This window comes from Populus nigra, chromosome 1 (genome assembly GCF_951802175.1).
Source record: "Populus nigra chromosome 1, ddPopNigr1.1, whole genome shotgun sequence".
In the NCBI taxonomy this organism is placed as follows: domain Eukaryota; kingdom Viridiplantae; phylum Streptophyta; class Magnoliopsida; order Malpighiales; family Salicaceae; genus Populus; species Populus nigra.
The window spans coordinates 14,235,381-14,253,131 of record NC_084852.1 but is presented as its reverse complement, the minus strand read 5'-3'; the positions used below and the strand labels follow the sequence as shown (position 1 = coordinate 14,253,131).

General features: G+C 29.5%; 2 protein-coding genes, 1 long non-coding RNA gene and 1 other non-coding gene across 4 annotated transcripts; 2 read left to right on the top strand and 2 right to left on the bottom strand.

The window, feature by feature from the left end:
* Positions 1–2,360: 2,360 nt before the first annotated feature.
* Positions 2,361–4,664, top strand: LOC133681009 (cinnamoyl-CoA reductase-like SNL6). Its single transcript, XM_062104090.1, has 5 exons — positions 2,361–2,744; positions 2,890–3,071; positions 3,713–3,907; positions 4,054–4,207; positions 4,321–4,664. The coding sequence occupies exons 1-5, from the start codon at positions 2,483–2,485 to the stop codon at positions 4,620–4,622; spliced, it is 1,095 nt and encodes a 364-aa protein (XP_061960074.1). The 5' UTR covers positions 2,361–2,482; the 3' UTR covers positions 4,623–4,664.
* A 135-nt stretch (positions 4,665–4,799) lies between these two features.
* On the bottom strand, positions 4,800–4,897 carry LOC133681253 (small nucleolar RNA snoR1). The gene has a single exon (XR_009836487.1). It is a non-coding gene; the product is annotated as a small nucleolar RNA snoR1 (small nucleolar RNA).
* A 3,638-nt stretch (positions 4,898–8,535) lies between these two features.
* LOC133701160 (uncharacterized) lies at positions 8,536–12,133 on the bottom strand. The gene is made up of 2 exons (XR_009843518.1): positions 12,004–12,133; positions 8,536–8,819 (listed from the first exon to the last, which is right to left on the bottom strand). It is a non-coding gene; the product is annotated as an uncharacterized LOC133701160 (long non-coding RNA).
* LOC133701154 (uncharacterized) lies at positions 9,241–12,758 on the top strand. Its single transcript, XM_062124979.1, has 2 exons — positions 9,241–9,498; positions 11,959–12,758. Exon 2 carries the CDS (start codon positions 11,988–11,990, stop codon positions 12,543–12,545), a length of 558 nt encoding a protein of 185 aa, XP_061980963.1. The 5' UTR covers positions 9,241–9,498; positions 11,959–11,987; the 3' UTR covers positions 12,546–12,758.
* The last annotated feature ends 4,993 nt before the right edge of the window (positions 12,759–17,751 follow it).

Sequence of the window (17,751 nt, the reverse complement as noted above, 5' to 3'; positions counted from 1 at the left end):
GAGTGAGAGAAAATTAGAGGGGGTCATTTTTTTTTCTTGGGATAGATGATTTTTTTTTTATTTTGCTCCAACTAATTTGTTAAAATTTGTTTTTTTTTGTGTGAGAGATTCCCTCACTATTTATAAGCAAAATAATTTGTTTTTTCCTTCTAATTTCTTGATTTCCGAGCAAACTTGGTGACTAAGCAACCCAAAATTAACTTGGTCTCTATTTGTTTTTTGCACTTTTGGTCCATTTGTCCAAATATTTTTTTAAAAAAACAATATCAATGTTGACTCAATTATAACAATAAATCAATAATTTTAAAATGAGCATATTAAAAACTGAACACATCAAAAGTAAATTTTTAAAATTTTAATTTGTTTCAAATGATACTAAAAATACCAAAAACACCACAAATACTTTAGACATGTTTATTCATTGATTTAACACATCAATTCAAAAAGAAAAAAAAATACAAAAGAAAGAACTCTCTCTCGCCCTGTGAAGGCACCATCCAACCAAGGGACAATGTTTGTCATTTTTTAAAGAATAATTAACCAACTAAGGCTTTATTTATGGTCTAAAGGTCCAGGTTGTGCAATAAAAAAAACAATTAAACATTGACTAAATAGATAAAACTCATGCGGGGGCTGAATAGTCAAAAGGTGAAGAAAATTCTAAATTGCAAACCTCGTGCGTGATAGGGAGATGGCAAGAAAAAAGCAAGAGAATTTTGGAGGATAAATCACTTGGTTTGTACGTTTAAATTTTTTTTAAAAAAATTTAATATAATTTATACGTTTTGGATCGTTTTGATGTATTGATATCAAAAATAATTTTTAAAAAATAAAAAATATATCATTAGCATGCATTTCGGCACAAATAGTTATTTGAAAAGTAATCATTAACACACTACCATGCACTCTCTTAATTATTAACAAAAAAAAAAAAAACAATATTTGGTGGCTTTTTTCTCACATCATCATGAACACATATTACTAGCTAGATCCTCCTTTGTTTTACTATCATTGCAACATTTTCCATTCATTTTACTTCAGTTTTTTTTTTAATTTCAGATTAAACTCTTTTTAAAGAATATTTCATTTTCTATTAGTCTAATTATATTTAAAATAATTTAATAAATATTTGCGAAAACTAATCCCAATTCTTAAATTAAAGAAAATCAAAGGAAGAGTGAATACTTATCATAATAGCCACGTGGTGAGCTGTGGAGTAAAGTCATGGCCGTCCCGCGTTTACAGGTCATTCAAAGCGTCAGACCCCTAAATTCAGCTTTCCTGTACAGCCCTTCAGTGCTTCGTTCTAGCCGAACCATTCATTCCCTTCAGCTTTATTTGAGGTTCAAATACATGTAAAATTGGTAATCCTTTTAGATTTCAATGTTGAGTCATAATAATTTGTTTATTTAATATAAAATATTTAAAGTAATATATATATATATATATATTACAATAAATTTCATGAGAAACCAGCCATGACATTAATTCATTTTCTTTTGAATAAAAAATAATAACAATAATTGATTTTCAAGATAACATATATGAAGAACACGAATCTTAAATAAAATGGATGATAAATTACCTCGTTTATTGTTTCTTAAGTAAAAGAATGGTTTGATGGCCACCAAGTAATTTAAATTTAAATTTAAAATAAGGTTATGCAACCTTAAAACACAATTAGTATATAAAACACAATTAATTTGTATATAGAAACATTTTTAAAACAATCGAGTTCGCGAGAATATGAATCATTTGTTAAACATCAATATTGATTTAATTAATATGTTAAATAATCCTACATATCTACTTGCAGTGCAACATCTTCATGGGTTTTTTTATTTTTATTTTTTATTTAAATTAGTTGAAAATTAAATAATTATTTTTGTTCTATTGAATGTTTTTTATGGTTGTTTATTTTTTTTCTTATTTAAATAAAACTATTTTATCTTATAAGTTAAAATTATAATCTGAGTTATTGGTTTTTTTTTTAAAATATGCTTATGATATATAAATATAGACCCGTGGTATAACATGATGGTGTCTGGTTTTAAAAATACTTTTCATATATTAATAGTAAATTCTTCCTATTTAGACATTAAACAGACTTCACATATTTAAAAAAAATAAAATGTTTGTAATGATTGGTAATGAGAATATTGGAATTAAAGAATATCTACTCACCGTTCATTCATTTTAATCCTTTCAAAAACGCGTGTCAAAGTTTATATACACACTAATGATAATGTCAAATGAGTGTGCTTTGCCGACCGTTTAATTAATTATCGTGAGCCGAGATAGCCGAGCCGAGCCTGCAGCTTTCGTCATTCTAGCAAGTATAAAGATGATGCGGATGCTTTTTGCATGATACTCACCCCAAACCCTCTTCTTGGCCTTTTCTCCCTCAATATAAGCACTGTTTTTAAGCATCTCTCTTGCTAGTTGCATGGAAGCAAGCATAAAATAGGATAGATAGAAATAAATGGGTTTTGTGCAGACGGAAGAGAGGAGGAAGACGGAGATAGAGGAATTGAAGCGCATGTTGGTAGGTTGTGGCAGGCTCAACAGGAGAAAAGATGATGAAGAATTACAAGGCAGACGGGCTTCATCCAAGCAAGCAGTGGAGTTTAATGGTGAAGAGGAGCTTGTGTGTGTCACTAGTGGAGTATCCTACTTAGGCGTCGCCATCGTGAACCGCCTGTTGACTCGTGGCTACTCCGTCAGAATCATCGTTGATAATGAAGGTAAATATACCAGATATAATTAACACTGAACGTCTTGATCATAAACTAGTTTGAAGCCCCCCCCCCTGTAAATTACTGTAATTATGATTTGAACTACGAATTATGAAAAGCATTTGTATAAGAACTCCCTTGATTGAGAATGCAGAGGATAAAGAGAGACTGAGGGAGTTAGAAACGTCAGGAGAGATGAGGACAAGTAAGAATGGTATCGATGCAGTCATGGCGAAGCTTACTGAAGTTGAAAGCTTAGTAGAGGCATTCCAAGGTTGTCATGGTGTATTTCACACCTCTGCATTTACCGATCCTGCTGGTCTTTCTGGTTACACTGTAAGTCTTTCAAAAAATCAAAATTAATTCGTTAAATTCAATGCCCATCATTTCACTCTTGGCAAAGGAGGGGGAAGGGAAAGGGATCTTATCGGTTGTGGCAGGTGGGCCTCCACTACTGTTGGGGTCAACACCACCAACCCCTGGCATATCTGCCCCAAGCGACCCTTTTCTTAAGCCATGGGACCGAATTGATTATAGAAACATATTAGATTTATTAGAGGGCAGAGAAAAATATTGTTTTAAGAAGGTTGGATAATTCAAAGCATTTTTGAAAATGTAATAATTATTGTTTTTTAAAGTTTTTTTTTATTTGAAAATATATTAAAATAATTTTTAATAGTTATGAAGAAGAAGAAGAAACGCTATTCAAGGGAGCTTGGATCTTAATGGGATAGCTGTATATTAAATCCCATTTCATCATTCTTAGGTTTAAAAGTTGAAATCTCATATCTCTTAACCTTCCGGCATGGGCATGCATGGTTGTGTTCATTTCTCTATTTGTATGCTTGAGTATTCTCTTTATTTATTTATTTGAGTAAATACGTAAATGTTATTATTTGTTCTGTGATGGAATAAAAATATGAATATCCGTGCTAATTCAACTTTTGACGCTGTAATACTCGAATCATTCATGATAGAAATCCATGGCTGAAATAGAGGTGAAAGCTAGTGAGAATGTGATGGAGGCGTGTTCAAGAACACCCTCAGTGAGGAATTGTGTAGCCACATCATCGCTCCTGACCTGCTTATGGCGGGATACAACCACACATGAACTCCCTCCTGTAGTTAACCATGAGTCCTGGAGTGATGAATCTTTATGCATCCGCAAAAAGGTACAGAACTCGTTTGTTCTATTTTTGTTCTCTCTATGTACTTACTCTGGTAAAATCCTTAAATGGAGTGGATGAGCCACGGAACATGATTCTGTTTCTGCTTGTTTTGACTAATATTGATGCAATTTATTAAAATATACATGCAGCTTTGGTATGCCGTGGGCAAGCTAAGGGCGGAGAAGGCGGCGTGGAAACGAGCAGAGGAGAGAGGGCTGAAACTGGCCACCATCTGTCCAGGTCTCATCACAGGTCCAGAATATTGTGGCAGAAACCCAACAGCCACAATAGCTTATCTAAAAGGTAAGCTTCAACTATACATTTGTTAACAATGGGCAGCAATAGCATCGTGTTTAGGCTTTCCTGTCCCATTTCTAACACAGATAGGTTGCAATTTGTTAATGGAAAAATTGCAGGAGGCCAAGAAATGTTTAAAGATGGCTTGCTAGCAACCGTCGATGTGATGAAACTTGCAGAGGCACACACATGTGTATTCGAAGCGATGAACAAGACAGCATGCGGAAGGTACATCTGCTTCGATCGAGTTATTCAAGTAGAAGACGAAGCAGAGAGGTTGGCTATGGAGATTGGGATCCCTGCAAACCAGATAGTATCTGAAGATGCATCCAACTGTGGTCCTGCTCGGTTTGTACTCTCAAATAAGAAACTTTGTAACCTCATGTCAAGGACACGCCGGAATTGTTATAATCAAAGTTAAACAAGTGGCAGAAATTTTCCATGCCTTTTCTTGTTTTTTCCATGCTTCGTTTGCCCATTGCTATTGCCAAGTGATTATATATATATATATATATAGATGCTTTTTTGGGTGCTTCAATGGATGGGTTTTTAATAAGCAAGCAAATAATAATTAAGCAAATAAAATGAAAAAAAAAAAAGCTTAGAGAGTTGTTGTATGTGCTAAAAAAAGAGCTCTGAAAAAGCTCCTCTCATACAAAACGTGTTAGAATTTATGAAGAACTCCTCATCGATGCCCAATTTCTTTAACAATGTAAAATTAAACAACAAAAAAAACGAATCAAATATGACTAAAAGCAGCTGCGCTCAGCTATGGTTTTTGAGAGCTGGTTTGGAACACAATGATGTTAGGCTTCTATTAATTTTTTATGGGCTCTTACAGTTTTAGATTTCTCTCAAGCCCATCACATCAAACTTGGCTCAAGTAAACATCTATCAGTTTAGGCGCCATAACAAACCCTCGCTCACTCTGTTCTGTTTTATGAGGCCATCATTATTGATCACCCTAGTTTTATTTTGACTCATGCATATACTTTTATCCCAATGGACCATTTGTAATATTTTTAGGTGATTTTTTCATTTCTTCTACCAACTCCTGTTAATGAAGTTTGTTAGATTAACTTAATTGATTCAATTAAATGGTAAATCCTATAATGTGTTATAATAAATAAATAAAAAAATTAAATCGATCCTCATATAGCTTGCTTTTTTTTTTTGCATTGTCTTCGTGTTTTAAGAAATTATACTTTACATCCCATAATTTATAAATTTTATAACACTTTGTATCTGAGAAAAAAAAGTCAACAAAAAAGCTAAAATTATTTATAAAATTGCCCTTTTATTTAAATTAATGACTAAAAACCCTTGTTATGTTAAAATAACAAAATTATCACTCTTCCTTTCTTTGCGAAACATAAAATATTTGCCATCAATCTCCACCATACTTGTCGAAATGTGGCCACCCAAACCTAACAAAAATTTGGATCACTAACATCAATTTACAAATCTATCTATGAAGACTGATGAACAAATGCTTGCAATATCATTAGTAGAATAAGCATACCCTAAATAGCAGCACTAAATCCTAAATATTATATTGATCATGCATTCCAATCAGTCTATCTAGAAAGTTCGTTCGCGCAGTGAAATCATAACAATCTCCTAGTTATGCATGATAAAAAAAAATTTACATGGATCTGTCCACAACGTATATCAAATATGCACCATCCAATCACTTAAAAATAAGATGTGAATTCAATAATCTTCAAATCAAACTAATTACATCCAATTATATAAATTACATCTTAAAAAAAAGAAAAAGAATTTATAGATCCTTTTCTACAATTACAAAATAAAACATACAAATTTAGCCAAAATCCATACAAATTTTCTTTATTTCATCTATAACGACCTAATTAAAAGGCATATTAAATGTACCATATCCTTCTGATCCTCAAACATGGCCAACAACCATAACAGGCATCATGGATGAAACAATATTAGAGGCAATGTCATTAAGGAAAGAAAAAAGAAGCCAATATTTGTATTTTATGGAATGTCATCCAAGAAAAGATCCTCAAGAACATGAAAAGCACCATGAGTACAAATGATTCCAACACCGACCAAAAGCGTGAAGATTATCATAAATCCATATTGAATCTTCAATTTTGATTTCCCCTTATACATTGCAAACCTCAAATAATTTTAGGGTTAAGGTTTTTTCTTTTTAATAACTTCCACCTTTTCATTTCTATTCCAAATTATTTGGATCATACTGAACAAAGAATTTTTTAAAGGCTAATAACCCCACAACTTAACCATGAACATGGATTAGCAGAATTGAAAGATCAGCTTGATGATGCTGACAATGCTGAGAAGAAACACAAGATTTCTTTCTAGAGTGAATATTATAGAGAGAAGGGGGAGAGAGAGAGAGATAAATAAGGGATAGAAAGTGAGTGTGCTGTTATGTCCTTCAGTTTATAATATATTATATATGAGGGTAGTAACATCATTTCACATGGTTTGAAAGTTTATTTGTTTCTATTTTATTTGGGTTTGCTTGTTTTTTTTTTACATATGTTTTTAAATGTTTTTACTAAAATTGCATATATACATAGTATAATAAATAAATCTCTAAGGGGGATGGTCGATGATGACATTTTGGATGAGTTTTCATCATATATTTTTATTATATATGTATAATTTTTATATTTGCATTATTGAATCTTAAGGCCACCATTTTCTCAATGACAATTTCATCTTTATTTACTTTTCACTTTAATAAATATACATATATCACTTTACACAACGTTAATATGAAGCATGATTAACAATTTTATCCTTCAAACAAAAAGATAAAATAACTTACTATAGGTAAGATGTTTTAGAGTGATTTTTATCTTTTATTTGGTATAATCACCCTCTTACCTTATAAATCCTACTAGACAACTCTTAGGTGTTCTAATTCTTTAAGAACTAGATGGTGACTCATTTATCTCCTTACCCTTATCTTTTTAGATCGTTAAAATATCTTATGCAACACCTATATATTTTTTTTATAACAAGATTGATGATTAATGAGACAGATGTTAAATCTTATCCCACTAAATATGCCAATCTATTGGTTTGACAATCTATTGGTCTAACAAATAATCATGTGATCAATCACTAACAAATTAGTTGACTAATTGTTAATATCCTGATCAAATATATTATATGTTTTTTTTTCCTTCCAACGATAAAGAAACTACAATTAGAAACTTAATTTCGAGCAAAGGTAAATTATAGTCTCGTAAAATCAAATGAATTGTAAGTGTTTTAAGATTTTAAACCTTAAGAAATGTGAATATGTATCACTTAATGCCAAAAAAAAATGTGAATAAGAGAAGAAATAAAAAGATAAGAAAATAAATAAAGCAATAAAGTAAGCAAAAGCAATATAGGAGGAAAAGATAGATTAAATAAAATTATGAAAGAAATTGTATATGTGGGGTTGACCAACTTTTCCACTAACTAGATGACATGATTATATTGTTACATACTCCAAATTTTACTTGAACTATAATTCCTAAATCTATACAAATTATTCATAACAAATGAAGAGCTTATAATATGAATTGTAATACAATTTGTATTCTTATTAGCATTTCTCCTTGCTGACACCATATGTTTATTTACTAATATGTAATTTCAGCCAATGTAATATGCTACAGATCTTTATTCATAATTGGACTTGATCTTCTAGTTAATTAAATGAACTCAGGTCTCTGTGGTTGACTATCTTTTCCTGGTGGATGATGTCTCCAAGCTTTTCTAAATGATCATGACTTCTAATCTTCTTGTTGGATTATTTCTTATCTTTGCGGTTCACAATCAATTTCAAAAGTGGATGTTTATTTTTTTATATAAGTAAGCAAAATTAACTAAGGAATTAAAGGTTGAGGAAAGACAACTCAGGGGATGCGAGACTTGTTCATGTTCAGATCAGGATGGTTACCAAGAGGGGCGACTTTATATTGTTGAAATTTATGAGAATATGCATCACTAGACAAATTCTTTTTCTTGTGATTTTGAAGCTGAAATTTTAGGTCAAGTTCTCTAGAAATAGACATATATATATATATATATATATATGTGTATATATATATATATATATATATATATATATATATATAACAGAACAGCGTAAAATAAATACGACCAGGTAATATTGAAATGCAGTTTTTCAGAGAAGTGCACAGTATAAGGGTTGGTGGTCGGAGATGAGACAAGAGTAGAAGAAGGGGCCACACTGAAGAGAAAACGTAGAGAAAAGAAGGAAAAAGCAGACAGAGAAGAGAATTTGCAAAGAAACTAAGAGGAGACTTATGAAATTGAGGAAAATATCAAGCGATACCATGAGAATCTGTATGTATAATCTTGGCTGCCTGCCTCTGTTTTATGTCGTGAGTGAGTTTATAAACAAGATTTACAAGAGAGTATAATGCCCTAACCTCCATGGCCGCATCGCATAACATAACTGGATACCATAAAGAGAACATAATACGTAAGGAAACCTAGAGCACGTACTCTTAAAGAGATATATGACCACATCTCAAGTTTCTTCTTCCTCTTAACCTGTTTGCCATCCAGATCACTTTTTCATCCTTGTTGGGTCCTGCTCCACACAGCACCACCAATCAATTTTGAATTATCAGAGTAAAAAATAATCAAAACATATGCTACTTGTACGTAGATCTTCAATATCATCTGCAATGACAGATGGTGGTGGAAATCGATGGCGACACTGTCCTTGGTAAATTAACTGCAATTTGCTTAATAAAATGTAGGTGCACGTGTTCACCGCCTCTCACGTGCATGACTGGTGCTAATTGCTAGCTGAGTGAATCAGCCATCAACAATTTCCTATATTCGCTGTCATTGGGACTCATGAAAAACCATGCATGCCCATTTCATCTCTGTCCCGCCAAGACTTTTTTATGTTTTCTTGGCAGAGTAAAGAGATTCCTTTACTAGGATATGCGGTCACTAGCTAGATGGTCAATAAAGAAGAACGTCTATTTATATATATATTATTCCTTTTTGCAGAAGCTCTACATGATATAAAGATCTGAGATCAGATCAATTAGTTTTTATTTCTTCTCCTAGTATTCATAGAGCCTAGCTAGCTCTCTTGCATGCATTCACTGATAAACTCTAGTTGTTGGTGGAATATTCATCTTCAAATCTCATTGCATAGCGCTGTGGGGCTAACAAATTAAGAAACGCAGTTGAAGATTTGCACTGAACATCAACCTCGGCATTTTGATCAAAGTATCTTTAATCATTGCGCTGAGGTGAGTTTCTTTTCCCTTACTTGTGCATTTGTAGAGATCACACACACACATGTATGATCATATTCATGTCCTAAATGTTTATTACTCTCATTCAAATCTGCCAAGTGCTTGCTTGCTTGCATTGCTAATAAGTTTATTCTTGATGAGCTTATTGTACTGCCCCTAGAACAGTGATCTTAATGTCTACGAGTCTATCAGACTATCACCTATACACGCGAGCGCGAGCACATCACAGACACCACTACCAGTACTACTTAACATGAACACGAGAAATTAAGACCTTAATTTCATGTCAGTTAGTCATCTTTCAATTTAGTTCAACATGATAGTTCATAAACTTAATTTAAAGTCCAATTCAGATTGAATTGATCAAATGTTTGAGCCCTAATCTCTTTACTTAGCAGAGATTTATCTAATAATTAATTGAAGTGATAGTTTTATCATTCTCGTTTAATTTATTGGCCATAGCTCAAACACCCCTTCACATTTGAAATTTTCTTAATGTCACCCCTCAATAATTGATTTTCTTTATTCTGCTCTTCTACTCGTCAGACTACATAGGCATTCGATGTCTGTGATTGGATGTAAAGACCTAATTAATAAAATAAAAAATTCATTAAGTAGTAGGACCAAATTAATCAAATTCATTAAGATTTGGGGTAAGAGGCTGTTTGACATTGTATTTTTACATATGTTTGGGTGTGTTTCAAAAGTATGCTCGGCCATAAAAAATGTCAAATTGATGATTTTTTTTCAGTGTTTTTCAATTATTTTAATACATAGATATTAAAAATAAAAAAAATCTAAAAAAAATATTTTAATATATTTTTAAATAAAAATATTTTTAAAAAACACATTGCATCATAATATAAACCACACACTAAATCCATGTTTTGCATTGTGAGGGCGTAAAATCGTCAAGAATTAGAGTTAACCAGTAGCGTTTAATTTTTCTTTATATTTTAGGATTTGTTTTTATTTTTGAGAATATATTGTATATTTGATGAGCCAATCATTTTATTTTTTTTATTCAAGTATTCTCATTTTAATTTTTGTTATTTCAGTGTATAATTTTTTTTAAAAAATTGATCAAGTATTTCTTTTATCTATTGTATTGTGTGTATTTTATCCTTTTATTTGGGTGTTTTTAATTTAAAAAATATATATGAATGAAGTGCTTCAAATATTAAAAGCTAACAAATTTTTATTGTTAGTATTAAGGGGATTTTATTTAATTTTATTTAATTAGTTTTATAAGTTAATAATCACCCATTTCTGAAGATTAACTTTGTCTTTCTTCAACAATCAACACGATGCCACATTTTGATAATTCTAATACTACGTGCTAATTTATTTATTCTTTTTTTTTAAGGTAATAAAACCTGGGAAATCAAGAAAAAAAAAAAAACAAAGAACAGTAGTAAATATATAGACAAAAGGAACCTATTTTGAGAACAAAAGTATATATAACATTTTTGAAGATGTTTTTTTATTTAATTTTTATAAGGTTATTAAAAACTCATAATTTAGTAGTCGGTTTGACAAATTAATCTAAAATAATTAATATATTTTTTTATTATTAGAAATTAATTTTTATAATTTATTTTAATTTAATTTATTTATTTTAATATTATCATCTAAATTACAGATTTAATCAACTAACGTAGATTAATTTAATATATTATTATCTTAATATTTAAATAAAAAATTCATTATGTCACTTGTCAAAATTAAAAAAAAAATACCATTCATATTTAAATTCATGATTAAATTCATCATATTTAAAAATTATTTAAATCCAACCCTAAGCACAGAACAATGCTGGACAATGATCTAGGATATAATTACATGGTGGGCCATTTCAGCTGTTGTATCATTCATAGAAAGTATGTAAAGTGTTTTCTATTCTTTCAATTTTCCACTCTTTAAAGCTTAATTATTCTTTTGATTGAAAAGTTAATTAATTTTTTAATTGAAAATTCCATTGATCAATTTTTTTAAAATTTTGGCAAAACATGAGAAGTCCAACAAAATTCATCTTGATTTGTATTGATTTTTTCTAATTTTTTCAATTTTATTCTTTTTATTTCAAGCACAAAATTCTATATTTTTTACATTTTTTTTATTCAACGGAAAAAAATAAAAAATCCATAACAAAAGGATTACATTAAGAGAATTTCTTGAATAAAAGGAACTAATCCTTGAAAAAAAATAACAATTATATTATAAAAAAATGTCAAGAGTAGTAGGTAACAATGCAATTACAGAAAATAATACTACTGTCAATACAGATTTCTTATATAGCCAGGCTTTAAAGCGTCCCCTTATAGAATTATTATCATCGACCAGATTTAGTAGCTAACAACGACAGTGTAGTGTATGTGTATATATTTGCTGGAGTGAGAGATGGAAAGAGTAGAGAAATCACAAGTTTCGTTGAATGATGCAAATTCCTTGCAGATACTTATAAATTGATCAAATAACATCAAATGGAGGAGAACCCACCTCGAGTTTCAAGTCAAGAAAGGACCCACGAGGTCTCAAGGGGTGGACCCACCAGGAAGAGCAGGCACGCCGTTGATGAAGGTGGAGATCTAATTGAGTGTTCAGGCAAGCATTGCCAATCATGCACCGCTGGGTTGGTAGCTGACTGTGTGGCCCTCTGTTGCTGCCCTTGTGCTTTGGTCAATCTTCTTACTCTTGCTTTTGTTAAGGTTCCATGGATGATAGGGAGGAGGTGTTTGGGAAGAGTAAAAAGGAAGAAAATGAAGCTGGAAATTAAGAGAAAATGCAGGAAGAACAGTGAAGGGGAAGGTAACACTGTGGCGCAAAGAGAAAGGGATTGTAATTTGAGAAAGAGAATGATAGAAGAAGAGGGAGTTTTGGGAATTGCAACGGGATTTGGCGAGGAAGAGGAAATGGCTGGTGTTGCTGCAAGATATGAGGCAGAGAGGCTTTGGTTCGAGTTGAACCAGATTGGTCACTTGGGTTTTGGTAGGGTTTCTTTCACTGATAATCCGTGTATAGATGATAGCTTAGGAAAGTGAATTACTGACAAACATATTTTGTTTTTGCTCTGTAATTTTTATTTTTTTTACCCGTTATGGTTTTGGGTTTCCTTCACAGATATCCAACATGGCAGGGGATGGGCAATTGGGGAAGCACATTAAAGTGATATGCATCATTGTATAGAACTGTAAATCTTCAATTCTCCAGTTTATGATTTGATTTTGTGGCCAGCATCCACCATCGACAATTAATTTTTCTTTGTTAAAGAATTATTTTAATTCAATACCATAACTATTAGGTAAGGTTATAAAATATAATTTATATTATTTTGTAAATATTTTTTATTAATAGTTAATTGCTAGTGTGGTCAAAGGAATTTAATGAGTTGAAAAATATTTTTATTCTTCATAAATTATGAATTGATGGATTCTTCCATCAATATATTATCTATTATTAGTATTAACATTAGGATTTATGAATGTAAAATGATTTAGAATTTATATAAATTAATGATGATTGTGTTAAAGAATGAATGAATTATTTGGATCTTCTCATAAGAAAATAAAAGTTCAATGTAAGTGCAATTGTAAACTATAGTTAAGTTGAGAAAAAACAACTTAGTATATTACTATGTGAAATGTACATGAAATAAAAAATAATATGGTATACTTGTGAAATCAGGAGAGGCTACGAGAGTTGTGCAGCAACAAGAAGATACTATTATAACTTCGACAACAGGTTGATGTCAAATACCTTAAAACTTTTGTTTATCATGTTCATTATGCTAGATATTGCAATTATAGAAAAGTATTTGTGATTTTAATTGTGGATTAAAGATGTGAGAAACTAGATTTTCTGGTAATGAACAGAGGAACTAGTTTTCCGGGCAATAAGATTAGTGCTGGTAATGGAAGGAGGAACTAGTTTCTTGGTAATGAGACTAGTTTCTGGTAATGAGGCAAAGAAATTAAATATCTACTGAAATATTTATTGTTTAGAGATGGGCAGGGAGATTAGTCTTTTGGTAATGAGATATTTCTATATAAGGGTAATATGAGTAAATGTCATAAGAGATAAGATTATGCCCGAAAAAAAAATTATTAGTGATGGGTCAAACTGACCCAGGGTTTAAGTTGAATTAGAAGGAATTCAAATGATTTATAGAAAGGGAACTAATTGAAATAGATAAAATATAATTGAATTGCATAATTAAGTTGTATTCTTATTTGATTAATATATGTAACAACTTGATTTTATCATGTTTTGATTTTATCATGTGATAATGAATTTCAAGTACCTCTCATCAACAAGCGGAATAATAAGGTTTTTTTAGAATATTTTTGCTAATATTAATGAACATTTAATCAATAATCCTTTTGTATTGTAATTTGGGAATGCAACTAATATTTATCTTATTGCAGGACATATTACTAGACTTAGACATCATGTAGATTTCTAATATTTTATCAATTCTTTTGTTGTATTAAAATTATATTGTGTCATTTCATATAAATTGATTATGTGTGCATATAAGTGTATATCATATGCAAGAAATATAATTGTGAATTATGATGAATGAAACATTGGAAGTTGAGGCTATAAGGTATTCTAATATGATGACGGGATGAGTCAAGGATGATTAGACAACCTTTGACATGTATATTAATGAGAATTGACATGAAACAAATATTAGTCGATAGATTGAGATTTTCTAGTATAGGAGAGACTCTGCTGAAATTTCAGTAAAATTATTATCAATTTCATGAGGAATATATGTAATATTCAAAACTAGAAAATTATAAACAAAATGATAATGTTAGGTTCCAGCTTAATATGGTTGACTGTTTGAACACATAAAATTTTAAATACATGGAATTAACATGAAGAAATCATCTAGAGATTGCATGTAAATATTAGGGATGTTACATATCCTATGCAGAATTTGTAAGTATCTTCTCTTGAAGTCTTTAATGTTAAACCGCTTTAAATGGATTGAAACAATCCAAATAACCTTCTAGATCTATATCTATAGATCTTTATTCCCAATATATAGGTTATTTCTCTCATATCATTTATGAAAAAAAATTCTTGGATAACATCTTTACTAACTAAAGTAAAGGAATAAAATTTTTCATTAATAATATGTTGTCTATATATAAATATTAAATAAAAAACTTCATTCTCACTAACTTTTTTATAAATATAAGGCTCATCCATATTTTTGATGAAATCAAACTATTTAATTATCTCATCAAAATAGATAGTCTATTAATGGATTTTTGTAGCTTTCATATTTTTTTTTATAATTGTTTTAGATTCAAAACCTTTAACTTGTGACATATACATATCTTTATGAAAATTCCTAATCAAGAATGTAGTTTTGACATCCTAAACTATTAAAGATTTAATAAACAAATTACACATATTAAAATTCTTATTAATATCATAAACTATTTGAAAATTAATCAAATAAAACTTTCTTAAAAAAACCATTTTTCAAGTTTTAATAAGAAAAATAATCATATTAAAATTCTTATTAATATCCTAAATGATTCTAGGATCAATTAAATAAAACTTTCTTGAAAAAATATTTTTTCAAGATTTAATAAGAAAATTAATCATATTAAAATTATTTTTAACATCCTAAACTACTTTAGTATCAATTAAATAAAAAATTTTGGATTAAAAACTCTCTTTATTTTAGAAAAAAAACATTTTTTTTTCTAAAATAACTTAATTAAAAATTTTAATTAAATCCTAACCCAATTTGGATATTTCAAAACAAATTGAATTAAACATCTTAATTCACTCATAATCCAATTAGAAAATTAATTATATAATTAACTTTATTTAGGGTTTCAATTTTAATATATAAAATCATAATTTATCTATGTAGGGGTATAATAGTAATTATGCCTTAAATACCTAAATTGTAATTATGTATAAGTTTTAGGTGTATAATCATAATTATACATTCTACCCCTCCAAAACCCTAAACAAAGTTGTAGGGGCAATATCGCGCTACAAGGTCAAGCACGCTAACAACATTAACGCCATTATTGGTGGCTGCAACCATTTGTTTTATTTTAGCCAGATCTGACTGAATTAGTAACTAGAGCTTCTTGTTTTTTTTTTTTGAAAGAATATTCCTTAAGAGAAAATTAGTTATAAGAAAAATATGTTTTTCACATAAATTTAATTTACAGTGCCAATAACAATAAAAATATGCAATTAATAACCCTAATTGTCTGATGATGGCTTTGATACCACTGTTGGATTTTCTGAAACACATAACGTATCGAAAATGATAATTTAAAATTTTTTGGAGTCCCAATTAAACAATCTAAGGTCATTTAGGATTTCAACGAAGATTACTTAAAGATCGGATCTTATTTTTAAGGTTTAATTAACTTTTTCAATGCTACGTTTTCACAAATCACAAGTCCAATTGTCCAAACTATAACGGTAATCGATACGAACCATCAGTGAAAAATTTCTCAAAACCCTTTTTAGAAGAAAGAGATTGTTATGTCTTTGAGTGCTAACTCTTTATTTTCTCTACTCTGTTGATTTGTATAGGTGGAATGCGTACAATATGAGTTGTGTATCATAACTTACATAAAATATAAGACATGACATTCTATTTATAGGGGAAACCTAATAACCATATAAATGATAAAATATAATTTTTTTTCCCTGAATAATATCACATATATTATTTTAGAATAATTTTAGAAATTTATTCAATCAAGTTTTTACAAGATTTTTCTAACTCTAGAATTGTAATACCCTGTATTAATTATATTTTAGCTCTCAATCTTTAAAAGTTATTCACAATCAAATTATATTTAATTGATTATCCTAGTTTAATTTTGTACCAATAGTTCTTAATATATGTGACTTATTAGGTTCTTAATATGTTGGTCCAAATATAAATCATAATCATAAATAAACTAAGATTAAATAATTTAATTTATTATCAATTCTATAATTGATTGATCTATTCTTGAAGATTATGTATATCATTTAGCAATGTGTTATGATCCTTTAAATTTTAGAAAAGTTATAATTGATTTGACTTAACCTTTCAATTGACAGTTTCCTAATGCAATTATTATCTTGTCATCAATAATATTCCAATTTAGATATATAGCATAGAGTGTTTATACTCTGACAAATCATGTTTGCTCTCAACATTATAATCATTGATTCTTTGAATGAGAATTGAATCTCCTTTTAAATCTCATTTTACCTTATGCAAAGATTTCACAATTAATATTATTTGAGAACATGTAGAATATTTTCTCTAATTCACATAAAGTGATGAATCATCTCTTAATCACTCAAATAACTGCATATAGTTTATATTATACTTAATATTTATCTATTTGTTATCCTTTATTAGAAATGTGTAGTCAAGATTAAAACATAACATTCTCTATATAAGATAACTTAGTGATCTCAAGTCTAACGATCACTTACACAGTTGTCACATGAACCTTTCCATAAATGTAAACGATCTCTCTATATGGAATCCTCATGCAGGTCAATTAGTGTAGATCTTATTTAACAATCATCTGCATATTAGTTTTAGGTATCCCTTATACATTCGTTTATAAGAACAATTGCTTCTTTACTTTAAAAAAAAGAGAGAAAAAAGAACATAACATATTGTAGTCTCAACGACTGTAATTAATGTTCAAACTTAATAGAGTATCGACCAAGAATATTTAGAAAGAATGCTTTGATGTAATAGAAATCTCATAATTATTATAACTTTATAATTTCGTTTCCAAAGTATTTTTATCTCAAAAACTTTATCTTTACTCTATATTTATTAATCAAATATTATATTCATTAATCAAATATAAATAAATATTAAAGATAAATAAATCTTTTATTAATATTAAATATGCTTTTATATAATGAAATCAGTATCACGTATAACCAACTAATTAACTACAAGACATTCATACTAATAAAAAGCATCATAAAAAAGTTGTCATTTAGGGTAAGAATGGGAATGGTTCTGAGCTCTTTGATATTTGCTAACAATAAAATCTCTTTGTTGCTCTTTCTACTTTGAATCTATTTCAAAAGATGAATTGATTTTCTATAAAAGAGGAAGCATTTGAAATAATAGAACATCTTACCCTAAAAGATGAAGATGGGACCATGACATACTTGTATTGCAAGAAAAGGCAAGAAGGGTAGAAGTATATAGGAAAAGGGTATAAATGTATG